The following is an 18,276-nucleotide window of genomic DNA, read 5'->3' as shown; positions in this document are numbered from 1 at the left end:
TGGAGTGGTTTCCATTATTTCACCCTCTCCAGGCTGTTTGTATTTTTCCTTTTCTTTTGTTTGTTTGGTTAATTTTTTTTTTTTAAATTTTGGGAGGGTTGTGTTGGCTGTGAGGTTTTTGGGCGTGGTTTTTTTGGGGGGGGTGTTGGTAATTTTTCCTGCTTCACAGAAGTTTGGGAATTGTCTGTAAGACTTATTAAGGGCTTTCCTCAAAATTATTGTCCTGAAACACAAAGGTCCATAGAGAACATCAGGCTTGTTACAAGATGGAGGAGAGGCTGGCAAGCCTGGAGGAGAGGATGGAAAACATTATTTGGTTGCGAGTAATTGCGTTCTTTTGGGTGCTGGAGAGCAGTACAAAGATTGGCATTTCACGGAGCAATCAAAGTCAGAAATTTAATCCTTCAATTTAATGACCCAGGCATTGTGCCTGTGCAAATTTTCTAAGCAAAGGCAAATACTATTATCAAAGGCACAGGGCTGTTCAGTAAGTCAGGCAGGCTTCTTTGTGCTATCAGCACATCTGAAGATAAGAATTATATCTCTTCAAAGCACATTTCTGAAGTATAGTGTAATAAGTCATGTTCTTGAGGCAGCCTGAAAGCAGTGGCAGTTAGATGAAGCATTCCTTGCTGTTAGTGAGAACAGGGAAATACCTTTACACGTGGTCTGCTAAGGCTCATAGGGAAGGGTTTTCCTTGTGAGGGCTCTCTGCCGTGGTTTGACAGGGAGAATTCAGGGAAAAGTGCCTGCAGGTGCACAGTGAGGTGTACAGTGTCCTTTGGTGCCTTGATGAAGCAGCTGGATCCTTATGAGAGTCTCATTAAAAAAAAACAGGGAGGGGAGGGCCAAATTTCTTGTCAACAGCAAACAAAGGGCAGATGCCCATGTGAGTGCTCAGGCATGTGCTCAGCCTTTCCCTGCTGTGGTGCTTGTGCAGGGATGGGCACAGGTTCACTGCTCAACTCCTCTATTTCATGGGCTGAAGACCTGTGCAGGGGCCTGTTATCATGTTCACTAGTGGGCAATCTTAATTATCTGAAAATTCAAGAGCCCAGGACGAGCTTGTGTCTAAACCTTTCTTTAAAAATCTTTAAAAACCTTTTTGACTTTGTGTGACACAAAGCCTTCAGGAGGCTGCAACCCATCCAGAGATGGAGATTTCACTGCAAGGAAACTTACACAGCCCAAGTCTGCACTCAGACTCTGGGGGACTCATTATATTTGTATTTGCCAAGGCTGTGTAGGTAGATCTTTTCCTATGGCTTATTATTCAATGCCATTCTGATTCATACTTTCAGCTACTTGTCATTTTTGTGATTAAATTCCTTAGCGGTGATAAGGTCTGGAGAAAAACAAAGATAACAAGACAAGGCTAGAATGTGCTTGTTGCAGTCTTGCCCAGTTTAGAGATATTTCCTAAATTGTTTCATTTTCAGATTAGCTTTTCCTCTTGCTTCCCAGATTGATAATGCTCAGGAAGGCATAATTAGTATTTCAAAGTGGAGCTCACAGTTTAAGGCTGTGAATGCTTTCTTGTTCTTGTATGTGCACGAGTTCTGACCCCTCCATCCCCTGGATCTGGATACAATACAAGGAACACCACCACTATTTCCAATAATAACAAAGCAAAGTGCTACTTGGGTTTCATAACCTGCCCCTCCTGATAACATCTGTGATTCAGAGTTAATCATCCACACAACACAGAAGTCAGCAGATCTCTTTGAATTCCCTCCTGTCTATTTAAATCCTTTAAACTACCCACAGATCAACCCATGGATGGAAGCCATAAGATTTATATACATTTGTTTTTATAATTGGAAAGAAGCTGGAGCAGAACACCGGGGTGCAGGTTGCACACCCAGTGCAGCTGGGTGAAGCCTGGCACTGCCCTGCCTGAGCCATCCTAAAGCCCTGCAGTTTTCCCTGCTTGCCTCCTCCCCTGCTGCTCTCTGTCCTCTGCAGCTGGGATTAACAAGGTGACTCTGAGGAAACACCTCCTGCCTGAGATGATCACATTACAGCAGGAATTGGAGCAATCTCAGCATCAGACAGTCCCAGGTGGCTGGGGCAAACCAGGCAGCTTGTCACTTTGCAGCCTGGCATATGAAACCTGAGGGGTTTTCCCTGCTTTTACCCTTCTTGAGGGAGCATCTCCTGACCTGATGTGCATCCAAGGCACAGCAGCAGGAAAATACAAAATACACAACAGTCTGTGATAGAGAACTTGGGAAGACATTAAAAAGATAGGAACTGAACTGGCATGTGATTCTTCCATGAAACATGTAGGGTGGGAAAAGAGATGATAAAATGATGTACTGTGTTTAAATGCAGGAAGTTCTTATTTTTGCTTGAATACATTTGTCTGCAAACCAAATGCTGCCCGAGTCAGACCTTGGTTTCATGAGGATCAGCAGATCTGTACCTCAGGGCAGGATCCCTCCTGTAATTTGTTGAGCTTCACAAAACCAAAAATCATTCTTTTTGCCTAAGGAGATGTGGATAAAAAAATTAATTTATATTAAGATATGGTCTACGCTTTTGAATTTTTAATGGCATTTCCTAAATAGCAGTATTTAGGAAAGGCATTTAAATCCCAACACTCTAGCTAGCTAAACACACACCTGACTTGTTACAACCCCTGCAAAGAGCAGTTCTCCAGAAGAGGCTATCCTCACTAACAAGCCCTGAAAACATTGGCTGGATGTTCACCCAACAGCCATGTTTGTCATTGTGGGGGTTGGGTGTGTTTACTGGGCTTGAGCTGAAGGCAGAAAACTTTTTAAAAAAAGCCAAAATCTAAGAAAAGAGGAGTGAGTGACAGCTGCAGGGAGCTGGTGGGGAATGGGGGTTCAAGGAAAGCAGCTTGAGCTGGGAGAGAGGGGCAGAGACACGGCCAGATCCCTTGCAGCCCTTTCTCTGCTCCTCTCAGCACCAGGGAAATGTGTGGGCATTTTTCACTCCTCTTTCCTCACCAGTGCTGCTGACTGAAGATGGGGTGACCTGTCCTGAAAGCAGGTTTTGTGCCAGAGGAGATGCAGCCAAGTGCTGGGTGAGTTGGGAGAAATTTTTTGGGAGAAAAACCAGCTGTATCCTGACTGAGAGCAAGAAGCACTGACCTCCTGTGATTGACTCTTGGGATGGGTTGGAGGCTAAACAGGGGCTGTGTGCTTTTTATGGTCCTTTGAAGTTTCAACTTCTGTCTGTAAGAGACAAACTTACCAAAGCAGCATGTGGGGATTTCTGCTTGGTTCCCATATTATGAACAGGAAAGTTTTAAATTCCCAGTTCACTCACTCCCTTTGAAAGTTCAGCTCACGTAGATGTTGACCAAAATGTCAGAGGGGTTGTTTTTAAATAGGAGTAATAACAGTTGGGGGAGACTGACTCACTGGATGGAACTCTCTTGTTTTTTCAAGCACAAGGAAAAAAATACGTAATTTTCAGTTGTACTCTATGGCATTCCCTCGTTAGTTTACCCCAGATTTTCATCAGTGAGGTCAGGATTTGGACTGTGCCCTTCCATGTTCATCAGCTACGTGACACACCATGTCAATAAACATGGTAGGGCTGTTTTCTAGAAAAACATTCATCAGCTTAGAGGTTCCCTTTACTAAAATCCAGCCAGGCTTGACATCCAGGATAACCAGAAACCCCAGCACTAGATGATACCCATTTGCCCAGGACTCATACTGCACCTGACATACCCAATACTGTGTGTTGCTCACAATATTGAACAAGTGTTATCCATCCTCTCCCAGGCAGTCAGAGCCCCAGACATGCACTTTTTGTGTCTTTATTCCAGCCAAATCTCACCTCCAAGTTACGTGACTTGCTTTCCATCCCACCACTCAGGGAAGTCTCCCCTCCTTTGCCTGTTTGATCACATTTCTCTGAGTGTCTTTGCTTCTGAGAGTTCAGGGTTGAACTGGAGGAGTGTTCTGAGGCTTGTAAATGAGGTATGGATAGTGTACGTGCAGATCTCTATCTCCCACATGTTCAGGAACAGGAAACCTCTTGCCTGCTTTTTTGACTTTCTCTTGTCCTTTTTATGCTTTTGCTTATCCCTGCTCATTGCCAAAACAGAACACTTTTTAAACACTTTGTCTGATGTTTTTGCTTTACCTGAAAGAGCCAGAACTGCAAATGCCAATATCTTGGTGAAAAACCCCAAAGACTTCTTGGGTTTGTTTTGTCCAACCATTTCCAAAAGAAAACAAGCAGGATAAACACAATACTAAAAATGCATGAAGTGCACTGTGGGGATTGTTGAATGACAGTAACAGAGGGGCAGAATGTTAGGTTTTATACGGTCTGATGTCAGCAGATCTCAAACATTTTCAAAGTAATGTTTGAAACAGCTGGGACCCACTAAACAGTGACTTTTTGTGAGTGTATATTAAGCTTTCCTCCTTCAAAGACCAAATTTTTTGGTAAAAGCATAAAAGAATGCTGGCCTGATTAGGAACATGAATGTGAAAAAGAAAGAAAAATGTTCCTTATCTATAAAGTGAAATGAACCTTTACAGTAGAAAAGGTTGTGAACACAATTACTTAGTTTTGGGGTGCAAATACTTTAAATAGCTTAAGTTAGTTTTCTACACATATTAGTATTACTTTTATTTAAATTGGAAAGTTTCTACCTAAAAATATTTTCATTTGTTTTTCTTGCAAGAAACTCCTAAGAATGAAAGCAGAAGACACAAAAGTGGTCCTGTGTATTGCTGGCATTTTATTTATCAAGTCTGACCTCTGTCCCTTGTGTTTTAAGTGTGTTTGCCTCCTTTGTTTGTGCTGGTTCTTAAGCACAAAAGCATCTAAAGCTACATGTTCCCCCAGCCTTCAAGTAGGGCTCTAAAATCACTTTGAATTTATATTTTGGGTTCTCCCATTAATTCGGTGTTTTCACTACTTGCTAGGGCTGAGGAAGACACACACACATCCGTGTTTTTTTTTGAACTCCATGCCCCAGACAGCCCGTGCCTGATCACAGCTCCTCTCCTGGGGCTGCATCTCTCCCTCAGCTTTGGCAGTGGCTGGAGCACAGGGATCTCCCCCAGCTGCAGGCAGAGCCACAGGACCCCTCCCACAGCCGTGCTGACATCTCCTCCTCTGCTTCTCCTGCAGCTGCTGCAGCCCAGCTCAGCCACACACACAGGTATTTTGCAGGGCTTAGAGTGGCTTTTGTACAAGCTGAAGAAACAGAAGTGCAGAACTAAATAGGAAACTGTTAAATACCACTAATTTAAAGAGAAAATAACCCCCTTAATCTTTCCAATATTTACATAGAGGATAAGTTCTAATACCTTTGCTTCTCGCAACTCTTCCCAAGCCCTTTGTTGTGGGAAGGCAGTTATTTCCATCTCTTCCTCCACAAACTCCAAATTAGGTGCTTTTCATTTGATCTTTTCAGTCCTGGTGTAATTGATGTCATTGCTTCATTCAGCCTGCTCACATGCATCCTAGACTGCAGCACTCCTATTCCCAAATGACCTGGCAACTTAAGATGGTCACAGCTGTGGTTTTTCTTTTTTTTTTTGTGTGTGTGTGGGTTTTTTTTAATTCTTTCACCCTCTAGTTTCCTTTTCTAAAGCCTTTCTCATTCCTCAGGGAGGTGGCAGTCAGTGTAGTACAGCACCAAAGCTGGTTCCCAGCATCTGGGGGAGTGACAAGCTCTTTTTGTGATGGTGACTTCAGGGGATGAAATGTGCTAACGCAATGCAAATTGCCCTTATGAAACAGCCAAATATCTTGGGACTCCATCCTAAAAATATTCCACGAATATGGCTCTGGTGCATTTCTTTCATTTCCTCTAGTCGGAGGCCAGATCATCTGAAAATATATCCGTTTTTGAGCTGTGCAGTGTTATGACACAGCTGGAGCTGGTTAAAATCTAGAGGGCAGTATCTGGCTTAAGCTGATGGGTCTCTGTGTGGCTTTGATTTATTATTTTAGAACAGCCTGTCCCCTCTTCCATCCTGTAGATAGCTTTGTTTTGTTTTGATGAAAAAAACAGAAAAAGGTTGAAATAGCTTTTCTTTATTGCTGTCCATATGTAAAGCAAAGTAAAGGTCCAGGCATGCAGACCCCCTGATTTCACCACAATGAACTGGTTTCCCCTCATTTATTGCTCTGCAGGCAGGGATGGGTGGTGGGTCACTTCAGGGAATTCTTTGGAAAAAAATTGACTTCCTGAGCTTTGTAGAATGCAGAGAGGCAGATGATGAACGTGGTGCTTCCTTTCTCTAAGCCAAATTTATATTTTCCATTTTTACCAGGAATGCAGGTAGTTCAAAGAATACATTTAAATCCTGGAAGGTTTTAGTGACTCAAGGAAAGCAAACCATGGTTCAGGCATCTTGGTGTTACATGCTGAGCCACTTAAGAGGGGAGAAAGGAATAAAAAAAACAAAAAGCTAATTATCTTGCTGTTTAGTTTTTATTTTCAAGTGTAAACTTGATGTGGCTTTCTGCGTTGTACAGCACAAGTGCCTCTCACAGACAGGAATGGGTGCTGGGGTCTTTTTTGGGAGATCCTTTCTATCAATATAAGAATTGTATTGTATCTGCAGCTTTGGCTCTGAGTCTTGTACCAAAGGTTTCTAGTTGGAGCATTTTTTTCTCTAAAAGGGAGGCAATAGGAACCACAGGATGAAGGAAAGACATAGGGGCAATTATTTTGTAAATGTGTAAGCCCAAATCTGGGGAAACAGGAGTTAAAAGATGATTTAACTTTATCCTTAGTTATTCTAAACTGACATTGAAGAAACAGCCAGGGAGAAAATGGAAACCATAATAATAAACTTTGCTGTAAAGTGGAGGAAGCAGGTCTCTTTAGACTGTGGCTCTGGTTCAAGTTGGAGATTACTTTCTGATTCCTGAATCTGTGCCCCCGGTGAAATGTCTGCTGGATGCTGGTTCCCTCTCCTGCAGCAGCCTCAGGAGACACGAGTGGGTATGTGACTGGCTGTACCTCAGCCTTACGGGGCAAGGAAGAGAAAATCCCTGGTTTTAAGCCATCCTGGCACCTGACTCCAAGTTCTCGGAGGTCAGCTGGGGTCCCTGGATCAGACCTCTGTAATAAGCAGCCGTTGTTTCCAGACAAAGCAAAAAAAATCCGATTTTCTTTGGCTTTGAGGATTTGTTGTGTTTTTTTAGAGCAGAAAGAGAACCTCAAAGGACATTTCTTTGTTTTCCCTTGAAGTCTGTACTCTTGGCTACAGACCATCTCTCTTGTACTCGAGCCCTTAAGTGCATTTTTTCCCTTTGCCCCTGCCTGCCCTTTTTGCTGACAGAGGAGACTGGCTGCGTGTCACCCTCTGCTATCCCAGGGAAGTTGTTTTCCAGGTGGTGGCATGTGTCCCAGTGAGGGACAGAGACAGTGCCCAGCATCCTGCACATGGAACTGGTGAGCTGTTGGATCTGTTGGATCTGTTGGATCTGTTGGGTCTGTTGGGTCTGTTGGATCTATTGGATCTGTTGGGTCTGTTGGATCTGTTGGATCTGTTGGGTCTGTTGGATTTCTTGGATCTTCCACCCAACAGAGCCCTGGCGTGAGCCCTGCTGTGCCCTGGGTGGGCAGCAAGCCCTTGGGGTTTTTTCTTACCCCAGCACCTCCTTTCTCTTTCTCATAGTTAAAATTCAGGTCTGTCTGCCTTGCATGCTCTCCTTCCTGATTTCAGGCCAAAAAGGTTTTCCAGGCTGGAGTACCCGGGGTAGGTCTGAGGTTTGCAGTGCTGCTCAGAAAAGGGCTGACTTCTAGGCTGGGCTCCTTGTGCAGCCCTGCTGCTTAGATTGCTGCAGGTGTGGGCAGGGTGTAAATATTTGTTTAAACTCATTGTACCCCAAAGGGCCATGAGAAAAACCCCTCTCATGACCGGCACTGAGACAGTTTGTGAAGCTTCAACCTCTTCATATGCCCACAAAAAGAGATTTCTAAAATAACCCCATTCTAAAAATCAGATTTTGTGAAAAAAGGTGAGCACCGAAGCACATCTCTTATTTTGAAGGCATGAAGACTCCTGAAACTCTTGCACTGTCTTTGTGAGACTTGAGGACACCTTTGGTTAAAAAAACAGATTACGAAACTGTGTTTCTCTGTCAGCTAAAATGGGCAGGAAAAAAGTGTTTTGTGGTTTAACCATGAGTCCCATGATGTTTCACCTGACTAAGTAACTGCTTCAGGAATCAATCCACAAATGCCAGATTTGAAAATAAGATGGGATATATTTATTCATTCAACCATAACACATGAGCAATCAAATCTGGGAATGCCTTCCCTGCTCACCAGGCTCCTTGATGATGGCCAGGTCTCTCTCATCACAGGAATTGTGAAACATCAATTTGGTAATTAATCCTCCTTTTTTTTTAAAAAAAAAAAAAAAAAAAAGGTTGCCCAAATTCTGTAAACATGTTGTTTACTATTAAACAGCAGGAAAAATGGTCACACGTGTGGGTCTGTGGGGGAAGAGCCATGAGCTGCCAGCAGCCATCTGGACCTGGCACATGCAGACTGATGGGTCTAACCTGACTGAATTCTGGCAGTATCAGCATTTTGGTTTTCTCTTTAGTTCAGCAGGGGTTTTTTTTAGCCTTTCAGAGTCCAGAAGTTATGGGATTGGCTTTTTTCTTTTCCTGTTGTTGTTTTTTAGACTATTTCATAATGAGTGGGATGTTTCCCCTTCTTTTTTTAACCCCACATGCTGGATCCTTGGAAAGGAACCAGGCTTACTCATTCTCTCTTCCAGACAAATAGAAAGAATTATTTAGTTTTAAAAGAGATAGAAGGAAGAATCCCTGTAAAGCTCATTTATATTTTTGATCCTGGAGCTGAACTGAGCTGTTTATATAATTTCCTGAGCCTGAATTGCAGAATGGACAGGATTGAACACATACTTGGAACAGCAAGAAATAAAAATGAACTCCAAAGGCCAGGAGCCCTGGCTGCCTTGGAGCTTCTGTCATGCATGCCTTGGGCTGAGCTCTGCAGAGAAGTGAGCTGATGCTGGTAACTCCAGGCAAACCTGTGTCCCTCTGCACAGCAGCCTCAGCACAGCTGCTGCTCCTCTGTGGGATGTCACCATGCCTGGGGGCAGCAGGGCTGCTGGGGCCAGGGTGGGGTGTGCCCCACATGCTGCTTGCCCCCAAAGGGGGAGAGGGGAGCTGCACCTGTGATCTTGCAGGACTTGGCAATGCGTGTGCCACGTGGAACTGTCAGAGCTGTTTGTGATGCTGGGAAATGTCAGGGGTACTGCAATTTAGTGAGTGCAGCTCCAGCCTGTGCCCCGTTTTTCCTCTAAGCACACGAGGCCCTGAGCCCTCTGCTTGCTCCAGTTTGTTCTCCTGTGAGCCTGTGGAGCTTGGAGAGAACACAGCTACTGCTCCAGCAAGGCTGTGGATGGATTTTAATCATGGCACACCCTTGGAGCTGTGGCCCCAACCCCTTCCCAGAGAGGCCAGCAGCTGCGCAGCACCCATGTCCATGTCCCAGCACCCATGTCCCTGTCCCAGCACCTTGTGTCCATGTCCCAGCACCCCATGTCCATGTCCTAGCACCCATGTCTATGTCCCAACACCCATGTCCATGTCCCAGCACCCTGTGTCCATGTCCCAGGACCCATGTTCATGTCCCAGCACCCCATGTCCCACTGCTGGGCGTGTGGGACTCTGCAGGACTGACCCAGCTGCAGGGGGCTCCCAGATGTGGATCTGCCCAGCATCACGGAACCTGTGTAGAGAGAAGGGTTTTGCTCTGATTTTCTGCAGCCTTTTGTGCTGTGTTCAAATATTGCCTCAAAGATAATGCTCAGCTAGAAGCATGTGGGTGCACATACATGGCACCTCTCCCCCTCACTTCTTTCTTTTAAACCAGAACAAAAGGACTCTTGGGAGAGCTTATTTTAGATGAGTTTCAATTCCAAAGAATTGCTGCTGTGTTTCAAACCAGGAAGTAATTCTGGTTAACAGGAATAACTGGAAACCTAGAGCCAGTTTTTCTGCTCATTTTCTGTAAATTCACCCCACTCTAAATCCTGCAGAACTGTCTCAGGCTCATACAGATCTGCACTTGATTTTACAGGCAGGCAAAATATGTGAAATCTATGCTCAATTAGTACAAGCCAGAGTGTTTGTCAGAGGATCCCTCAAACTGCATTGCAACAATCCTTTTATAAATACTGATAACTAACACTTAAATGTGAATGAGGATCACAATTTGAGTGAAGGATTCTTACTTTTGGGATCATGTATATCTGGGTATTGATTCCCAGTGTCATCTTGCTGATGAAAACCAGTTAGCAAGCCAATTTTTAAGGCTGTCTCTGGTGTAATTGCAGGTTTCTATCACCAGCACACCCTCAGCTGAGTACATAAGGATCCAGATCCAGTCTCTTGGCAGGGCAGACATACAAAACCACTTTACATCTGCATTCATTAAGGTATTTTGTGTTTTACTGCATTTGAAGTAGTGGTTAGATAGAGAAAACTTTATCTCCAAGGAAAGTTACTGCAAAATCTTGCTGATCCTTGGAAGAAGGAAATGGGAAGTTCCCTTGGAAGGGGCAAGTACATTGTTCTCCCTTACAATTAACTCAATTAAAGTCACTGGGAGTTCGTATTCTATTCAGATGAGGATTTGAGCTCTTAGGGAAAAAAAAAAAAGGTCTTTTAGCACCTCAGAAGAAGAATTAACACCACTGCTCTAATGTAGAGGAAGGGGAGGAAAGAGCAAACTACAAGCCATTGTTTACAAAGGATGTAGGGGAAAAAACAAGTTTGTTTTTCTGATTTTCTCTGCTGGCATTGCACTAAAAGATAAAAATAAATATATTTCACTACTAAAGAGGTTTGGAACTGTCAGATTGTCCTTGCACATGCCTTATATATCTGTCTAGACAGAGAAGGGTGACTGAAATAATTCTTGCAAGGACACTGCCAAGACTTACATGCCTGCATGCTACTGAATTATAATTAATGCTAACAAATGCCAAGCAAAGCTGGTACAGCATCCTTAAGGAATATGAGCAGCCAAGACTTCTTGCTAGTCAAAAATTCATTCAAAGCCATTAGCAAGCAGGTGTTATGGAGGCAGCATCCTGCCCATGGTGAAGCACAGACACCTGTGTGTGCAGCACTCGTGGGACAGGTGTGGAATCCTCAAAGCTTCTTTGTCTTTTCTAAGGCTTTAATGCAAAGTGTTGTTTTTCTAAGGAAGTTTTAATTTCAACACATGTAGCTGAGGTAAAGGCTGGTATAGGCAAATGGTAAAGGTTAGTGCCTAAAGGGGGATTCTTACCCTAAATCTTGAAAGGCACAGAAAATTTGGAGAATGAAGAAGGACATGTTTTGTTCTTGTTTTGCTGAATGAAATGCAGAAGTCAGAGATGTTTTAAATTTCTGATCCAAACTTTCCCAAAACTGAGTGAGCTGGCTGTGGTGTTCTCTGTCCCACAGGGCTGTGTGCTGGCTCCTCAGGGGTCTGCAGTGTGCAGATGGGACAGGACAGGACAGGACACACATCACAGCTGCCCCTGGCAGTGCCTCACATGTCTGTTTGCTGGGGTGGTTGCTCTCTGCTGTGCTTGCATCCAGACTTTCACACACTTCCCACACTTAGGATGGTCAGACAGCCAGGACAGAAAAGACTTTGTGTTTGCTCTTTCTCACTCCCCTGTGCCCACCCATGGCCTGGACATTCATGTTTCCCTTACCCTTGACCCCATATTGCATTCAGCATCCTCTGACATCTTACAGAAGTCCCTTTTTAACACTTGGCTCCCACATTTAGTCCAGCTTTATATTCCCAGGAGACATACATGTTTCAGATTGATGGGATGTGAGCTTCCTGGTGCCTGCAGGCTTTGGAAAACTGTGTACATTGCAGAATTGTGTATCCTGGGTTCGGTGTTCTGACAGCCTGACCCTGCTATGCAGTTGCTCTCCTTGGTGGAGGTTCTGTTCTCTCAGCATGGGCTGTCCCCAAGATGCTGGGAGGACACACCAGTGCCAGGCTGCTCAGAGAGCTTTTGGCTTTCTGAAAGTAAATACCATGGCCCATCTTGAGACGTGTAACCTGGGGAAGGAGTTCTTGCTGTAGGAAAGGAGAAGAGCAAGAGCTACTTTTACAACTTCTTTGAGGCACTGGGACAGGCCTTCCAAGAAGGAATAATTTGGTTTGGATATTTACATTTTCAGGGAAAAACAACAAGAAAAAAACGCACATGCAATTTCTATTCCCCTGTCTGCTGTCTCAGCACCTCTCCCTTGCTCCACGGGTAAATCTGCTTTGCCCAGTGTCAGTAATTTTCCCCACATGAAAGGAAACTGTTTAAGGCTGAACTAAGCATTTTACTCTCAGGATTCTTGGCTTCCTATATGTGTCTTACTAACCCACAGAAGATGCTGATGACCTCATTGCTCATGGTTTTGTACCCCTTTGAGAAGGGGTTTTGCTTCCTCCTTCCACTGACCAACAATCAATGATGTCACTTCATCTGTACCCGTGATCCATTTAAAATTATGGGTATTTTTAAAATGTAGATATTTTCCTTGCTTGTAACTCCCTTATGGAGGAGTAGGATCATAGTCTAAGGTTCCTCAGCCTGCCTCCATTAGCCTACCTCTGTTTTTGTCATTGCAGGTAAATGGCACAGCGGTCCTGTTCACCAGCACTGGGATATTCTTCGTGGTGCTGGATGCATGTGCAGGAGCAGTCATGGGTAGGCAGCACTTTGACACAGTTACCAGTGAAAACCCTGCCTGTGCAGTAACTGATTATGTTCAAACATCCATAAAAGAGAGGTAAGAAAACTGCTGAGAATCCACTTCATGTAGGAACCTGTGGCTGATAGACAAAGAAAGGAAAATGATGTCATTTCATAACCTAACCTGGGCTCTGAAGAAATCTGACACGAATTAAAATGTACAAATTCCAAGCATCAGCCAGATAAGAGGAGCAGAATTTCTCTTCTAGGATTGTACAGATTAGAGCAGACAGAAACAGGTTTTCTAGGATACTGGCAATTTCTTCTAAATAAGCCAGTCATTTTCCAGCATGGAGGAGATAAGGTCCTTGCAATGACACTTGCAATCCTGTGCACCCATCCCCATGCCCAGCCACCTCCTGGTAGCCAGTGATTCAGTTTTCCATTTTGGAAACAAATCCATTTCTGTTTATTCTTACTGATTGTTTTTGCCTCTTGTGACAAATGAAAACCATAGGTGTGCCAGATTTTCCAGTGGGACTTTTCTTGGGTGAGCCAATGACTAGTCCTGCCTGCCTGCTGGCTCTCCTAGCTTGTGTGGGTCCTGGCAATGGTCTGGACCATCTCTGTTTGTGTCTGTCCCACATTCCTTGTGGTTTCATGTGCTGCCACATAAAAATGGAACAACAGAGGGATGGATATATTCTTGGCTGCTGGTAGAAGCAGGCCAAGTAACCAGAAAACAGACTTTCAGTCCAAGGCATTTCTGAGCAGTTCATGGCCAAAGATTTGAACTCTCCTGAGTTATTACATCTGCATTTCTGCACATGAGTGTGTACAGATGTGCACGAAGGGACACGTATCCATGCAATGTCTGTACATTCAGACTGTTTTCCTGGTAAGATTTTGCAATGAGGCAGTCAGCCAAATGTGACCCCTTGTGCCTGCAGGTACAACTCACTGGGGGCTGAAAGGACACCTGTGGGGACCAAAGGCAGATTGAAGATTGACTGAGAATCAGAGCCAGGATGTAGATGGTTTCAGAGTCTCATCACTCCCACAAGGCAGGGATGCACTCACAGTTATTTTTCTTGATTTGATTCCATGTGAAGCACAGGTTTAATCTAGGACCATTTAAATGGAAGTTTAAACTTGGGAGAGTTTACATGGGATTGAAATTAAGGAGATTTAGGTGTTCTTAAAGTCAAGCATGCTCCTACATACTTTTCTGTATTGGAGCTTAAAGGTCTTGAGGATCCTTACTGAAGAAATATTTTGCAATCATGCAGTAATTACTGTTCTTTTCATATCACTTTTCCTTGTGTGCTCTAGAAATATCACAGACATGCTGGGCATGTCTGAAATGTCAGTTTTTGCCAGGTTAGATTCACCAAAGCCTATTATCTTCCACAAAGGAGGTAAATGTATTTATTCTACCATGTTTCTTTGTATTTTTATTGTTTTTCATGTTTCTTTGGCTTTTAATTAGTTGGAAAGCACAGAAGAATTGCTGGTGTGTATCCTATCCAAAAATGTACATGCAGTTATACAGTGGTTATCAATATATGTCCCACCACAATATGCCAGTGTAACCCAGTGAAAACCTCTTGGCTTAGGGATGGTGAGAAGTTGCTGCAAATTTTCCATTCTAAAAAGAGCTTGGTTTTCTAAAAAAAAAAAAAAAAAAAAAAATTCCATCTCAAAAGTTCCACTGCTTTGTGAGGCAAAGCAATCAAACAATCATAACCTGAAAAGCTGATGAAAAAGAAAACAGTCTGCAGTGAAATAAGAGCTATTTATTGTTTTGGATAGAAGGATGTTGAAATCAACAGTTTGGGAGAGTCCTTATTATAATTTTACCTTGTATTGCTGCAGGAAATCCATTGGTATCATTGGTCCAGAAAATCCATGCTGGGTTTCCTACTGGAAAACTAGAGGCTATTGATTCCAGGTTTGGATGAATAATGTGAGTGAGTGATAGGGAAGTCAAGAAAACAGCCACCTAACTTTATGCAGTCCTCATGGAGAGATCTGATGGAAAATTGACTGTATTTCCAGCTTCTTATTTTTTGGTATGGAGGAGGAGAGCGGGTTGCAGGAGGCTGGGGACCTTTTCCCCACTGCTTTACTGAAATTCATATCAATTTCTGGTTGAAATTTCAGAGTTCATTGCTATGACCATCCAGAAGGGGACAAAAGAGTATTTGCAGTACAGGCAGTGATTTCATTTCAGTAGGTTTGATTCCTGAGAAGCTGCCTTTTCTTTCCTCCTTTGAAAAGCAAAAGTTTGAGGTTTTCTTTTCTGTTTTTGTCCTGAAACTTTATTGTTTCAGTCTTTCATCAAAGCTCTGAATACTTTTGAAAGGAATTTTTTTATTAAAAATGAATATTTTTTGTTTGTTTGTTTGTTTTGCCAAACTTTGTTCCCTGAACCACCTGTGCCATCCTCTTGGCTGTTTTGGGAGCTTGTTTCAGCCTCCTGCCCCGACTGCTCCAGGGGCACAAAAAGCAGCAGGCAGGGTCAGCACCATCCTGGGGACTCTGGCTGGGGGCTTGTCCTGGCCCTGATGCTGGTGGGATGCTGGGGGCTGGCAGGGGGACTGAGCTGCTGCTGGCTGATCACAAGCTGCCCCTGTTTTGCCTTTCCTAAGGGCAAGGGTGTTCACTCATGTGCCTGCCCTGATTTCCAGTCTGGGTAATCATGTTCTGCTCCATGAGCCTCCTCCTGCTGGTTCAGGTATTTGGACTATTTGACTTCACAGCTCCAGGACTGCTCTGTGCTGGGGGGGCTGCATTTCAGGGCAGGCTGGAGCATTTCTCCCAAGCACACATTGCTTTTGCCAGGGATAATGCAAAAAAAAAAAAAAACAAACCAATCCTCTTGACCCCAGTGGGATCAGGATTTAGGGTCTTGTTTCCTGGTTTTTCAAAACCTTATTTAAATTAGAAGTGTTTACAGGAATAGTCTCGACCCAGCCAGCTGCAAATAGCCTTGGGAGTCTTTGCAATGAAAAGCATAATATAAACACAAGACATTATTATTAAAATGGAAGAATACATAATGCCTTTGTACTTTAGGACAGCAGAGGACCAGAGCAGAGTTGACATGAGGCATAGTTAAGGCATAACAGGATGAACCAGATGCAAACTAATAAAAGAAGGATTCAAAGTGTCTAACCATTTTCACGTAGTTAAATAAGTAGAAGTACCAGTTTTATTTAAAAATAAAGAGTAAAACAATATTCCTGCTAACTGACATCTGGGTACCTGGTTTAGCTTGTTGAAATACCAGCAGATCCATGACGCAACAAGTTTACAGTTTCAGTGAGGCCCATTCCCACTTCCATTCCCTTCTCTCTCCTGTATGTTCTGTAATTTTAATTCAAGAAATTAAAGAAGGGCTAAGAAATGTCCATGATGTGTGTCCAGGCTGTGCTGCTGGTAACTGCCACACCCAGAGGGTCACTTCTCTCCTTGTGTCTGTTTTTCAGGGAGTTTTGCCAGGCTTGGCTATAAAGGACAAGCCAAACCATCCTGGATTAAAGTCTTTAATCATGCTGGTTATCAGAAAGCTGCTTCTCTTCAGCATTATGTTCCCTTGAAGCTTAAAGAATATCAGTGTCCTGACAATACTGTTGAGCCACTAAAATTTGCTTTTTCTCAGATCTGCTTGGAGCACATCCCTGCAAAGGCTGGGGTGCCCTGGGGCACTGCTGGGGAGCACCAGCCAGGCAGAGCCCAGCACCACCACCACCAAAACCTGCTGTTCTGACTAGATTGTACCAAACTGATAGTGTTCACTTGTATATTGTATAACCAATAAACATATTCTCACCTTACCCTCTGTGGTAGAGCTTTATTTTTCCATCAGTGCCTTACAGAGCAGAACAGGAACAGACTGTGGGCTGCCCTTCCCCAGGGGAAGTGTTTCAACACATCTGTGATCTGGTATTAAAAGGTAAGTTTTAAAGGTTAGAGCTGCTCTGTGGTAACTGTGGGGCTACAAATAAAATTTGGCGTGGAAATTTAGCAATTCCAGGGAAACGTGAACTTATGCAAAGGTAGGGAATTCTCCCTTCATTCCTACTTTTTTCCATTAATGTCTGCTTTTTAAAAAAGGTGTCCATCTGCTGTGGCATCTTAGGTGAACTCAGCAACCTCTGCTTGGTCAGTGTGCAGGGATCTCATGACAATGTCTTTAGTCAAACTGAGCACAAGGAGGAGTTATAAATGTGTTTCTGTCTGAAGTTAATGACTAGTCAAATGATGTTTGTCTACCTGATGTGAACACTTAATTGAGGACCTAGAGGAATAAAACCCAGGATAAAGTATGTGCTGCTTAGAGTAAAGTCTTGCGTTCCTTTCAGGCAATGCTGTATCCCCTTCAGCTCCCATTGAGGACTGATATATAGTCAGTATTAGTGGTTAATTCTCTTTGCTTTCTGTTTATGCTGCAGCTGTTGAAGTAAACACAAATATAGAGGTTTACATGCAAAGTGAGAAAAACCTGATAGCCTCACTGACTGCAGCTAAGCACAAAGTGGCCCTGAAATGATAAAGGAGTCACTTGGGTTTGAACGTGATGCTACTTGGTGACAACAGTGAAGGGACAGGCGATTTCATGCCACCCCTGTCACTGAATAACATGAGCTGTTCAAACAGGTAGGTGAAGGTTGTGTAACTGATGTCCTTTTGTTTCTCTGGAATTCTCAGCAATGGCCAAACAAGTTGCTACAAGGAAAGGTTATTGTTTTGTTGGCCAGACTTTTGCTCCCTGGTGAGGGAGTTGCTCTGGCATCCACGCGCCGGCCGGCTCCCTGTGCCTTGGAGTGGGGCCCGAGTGCCTTGGATGGGGCACTTGCCTCCATCACACCCATTCTGCCCCTGGTCCCTGCAAGGGGGGTGAGAGGACACCCAGAAGGTTTACAAGCAGAAAAGGAAACCCTGGCTCCATCCCCACCCAGGTGGGAGAAGTGAGAGTTGGGTCTGGCTGGGGAAGAGGTGCTGGCTTGCCTGAAAGTGTGAAGAAATCAGTGATGCTGCCCAGTAAAGGTAAGATAAATCATGCTGTATGGGACATCATGGGGATGAGAATGGTACAATAGCCTGAGCAGCTGGAACTGACCCTCTAGGGAGATCCCTGAAGTCCTTTGGAACTCCAATTAATAATTAATTGTTATGATTTCTGATGGTGTACGGGGGGAAAAAGCAAGATGTTTTTGGCTCATAAACATAAGCCCAGCACTGGAACAAGTACTTACAGAGCAAGCTTTTAGCTTCTTGGAGATTTATTTGATAATCTGTGACATGTCCAGACCCTGGATCCCAATAAAAATTTGCAGAGCTCTAACCCCAGGCTGAGACTAAACAATTGGCAAAGGAAGAGCTGGTGAAGGAAGGAGAGGAATGTGCCTAAACCTCTGAAAAATCTCTATTTCTCCTCCCTGAAGGAGAGCAAATGGCAAATGTCCTGGAGGGGAAGGCGTGGAGTCGTGGCGAGCCAGATGCAAACAGTGAAGTACCACAAAAGCAAAAAGAAAAATATTTACATCCTGATGCAGTTATTCGGGTAGTT

The 18,276-nt window shown here is 43.8% G+C and overlaps 2 protein-coding genes across 9 annotated transcripts in view; both read left to right on the top strand.

Moving 5' to 3' along the window:
- Positions 1–16,540, top strand: part of LOC144246952 (uncharacterized) — a 42,908-nt gene extending 26,368 nt beyond the window's left edge. For 2 of the 7 annotated variants that reach the window (XR_013340672.1, XR_013340673.1), the window contains 2 exons: positions 12,638–12,798; positions 14,577–16,540. Coding sequence is in view for 1 of the 7 variants with exons in the window: in XM_077785913.1 (XP_077642039.1) it covers positions 10,335–10,436; positions 12,638–12,798; positions 16,193–16,217 (288 nt within the window). In the remaining 6 variants the exon portion in view is untranslated. Of the gene's footprint in view, positions 1–2,978; positions 3,017–10,334; positions 10,437–12,637; positions 12,799–14,576 lie in introns of those variants that run through there. The other 5 variants (XR_013340674.1, XM_077785913.1, XR_013340675.1 and 2 more) reach the window with 5 other exon arrangements.
- Positions 1–18,276, top strand: part of CEMIP (cell migration inducing hyaluronidase 1) — a 101,107-nt gene that overhangs the window by 27,591 nt on the left and 55,240 nt on the right. The gene's annotated exons all lie outside the window — the stretch shown is intronic.

This window comes from Lonchura striata, chromosome 11 (genome assembly GCF_046129695.1).
Source record: "Lonchura striata isolate bLonStr1 chromosome 11, bLonStr1.mat, whole genome shotgun sequence".
Taxonomy (NCBI): Eukaryota; Metazoa; Chordata; class Aves; order Passeriformes; family Estrildidae; genus Lonchura; species Lonchura striata.
The sequence above is the reverse complement of the archived record's forward strand: the minus strand, read 5'-3'. Positions and strand labels throughout refer to the sequence as shown.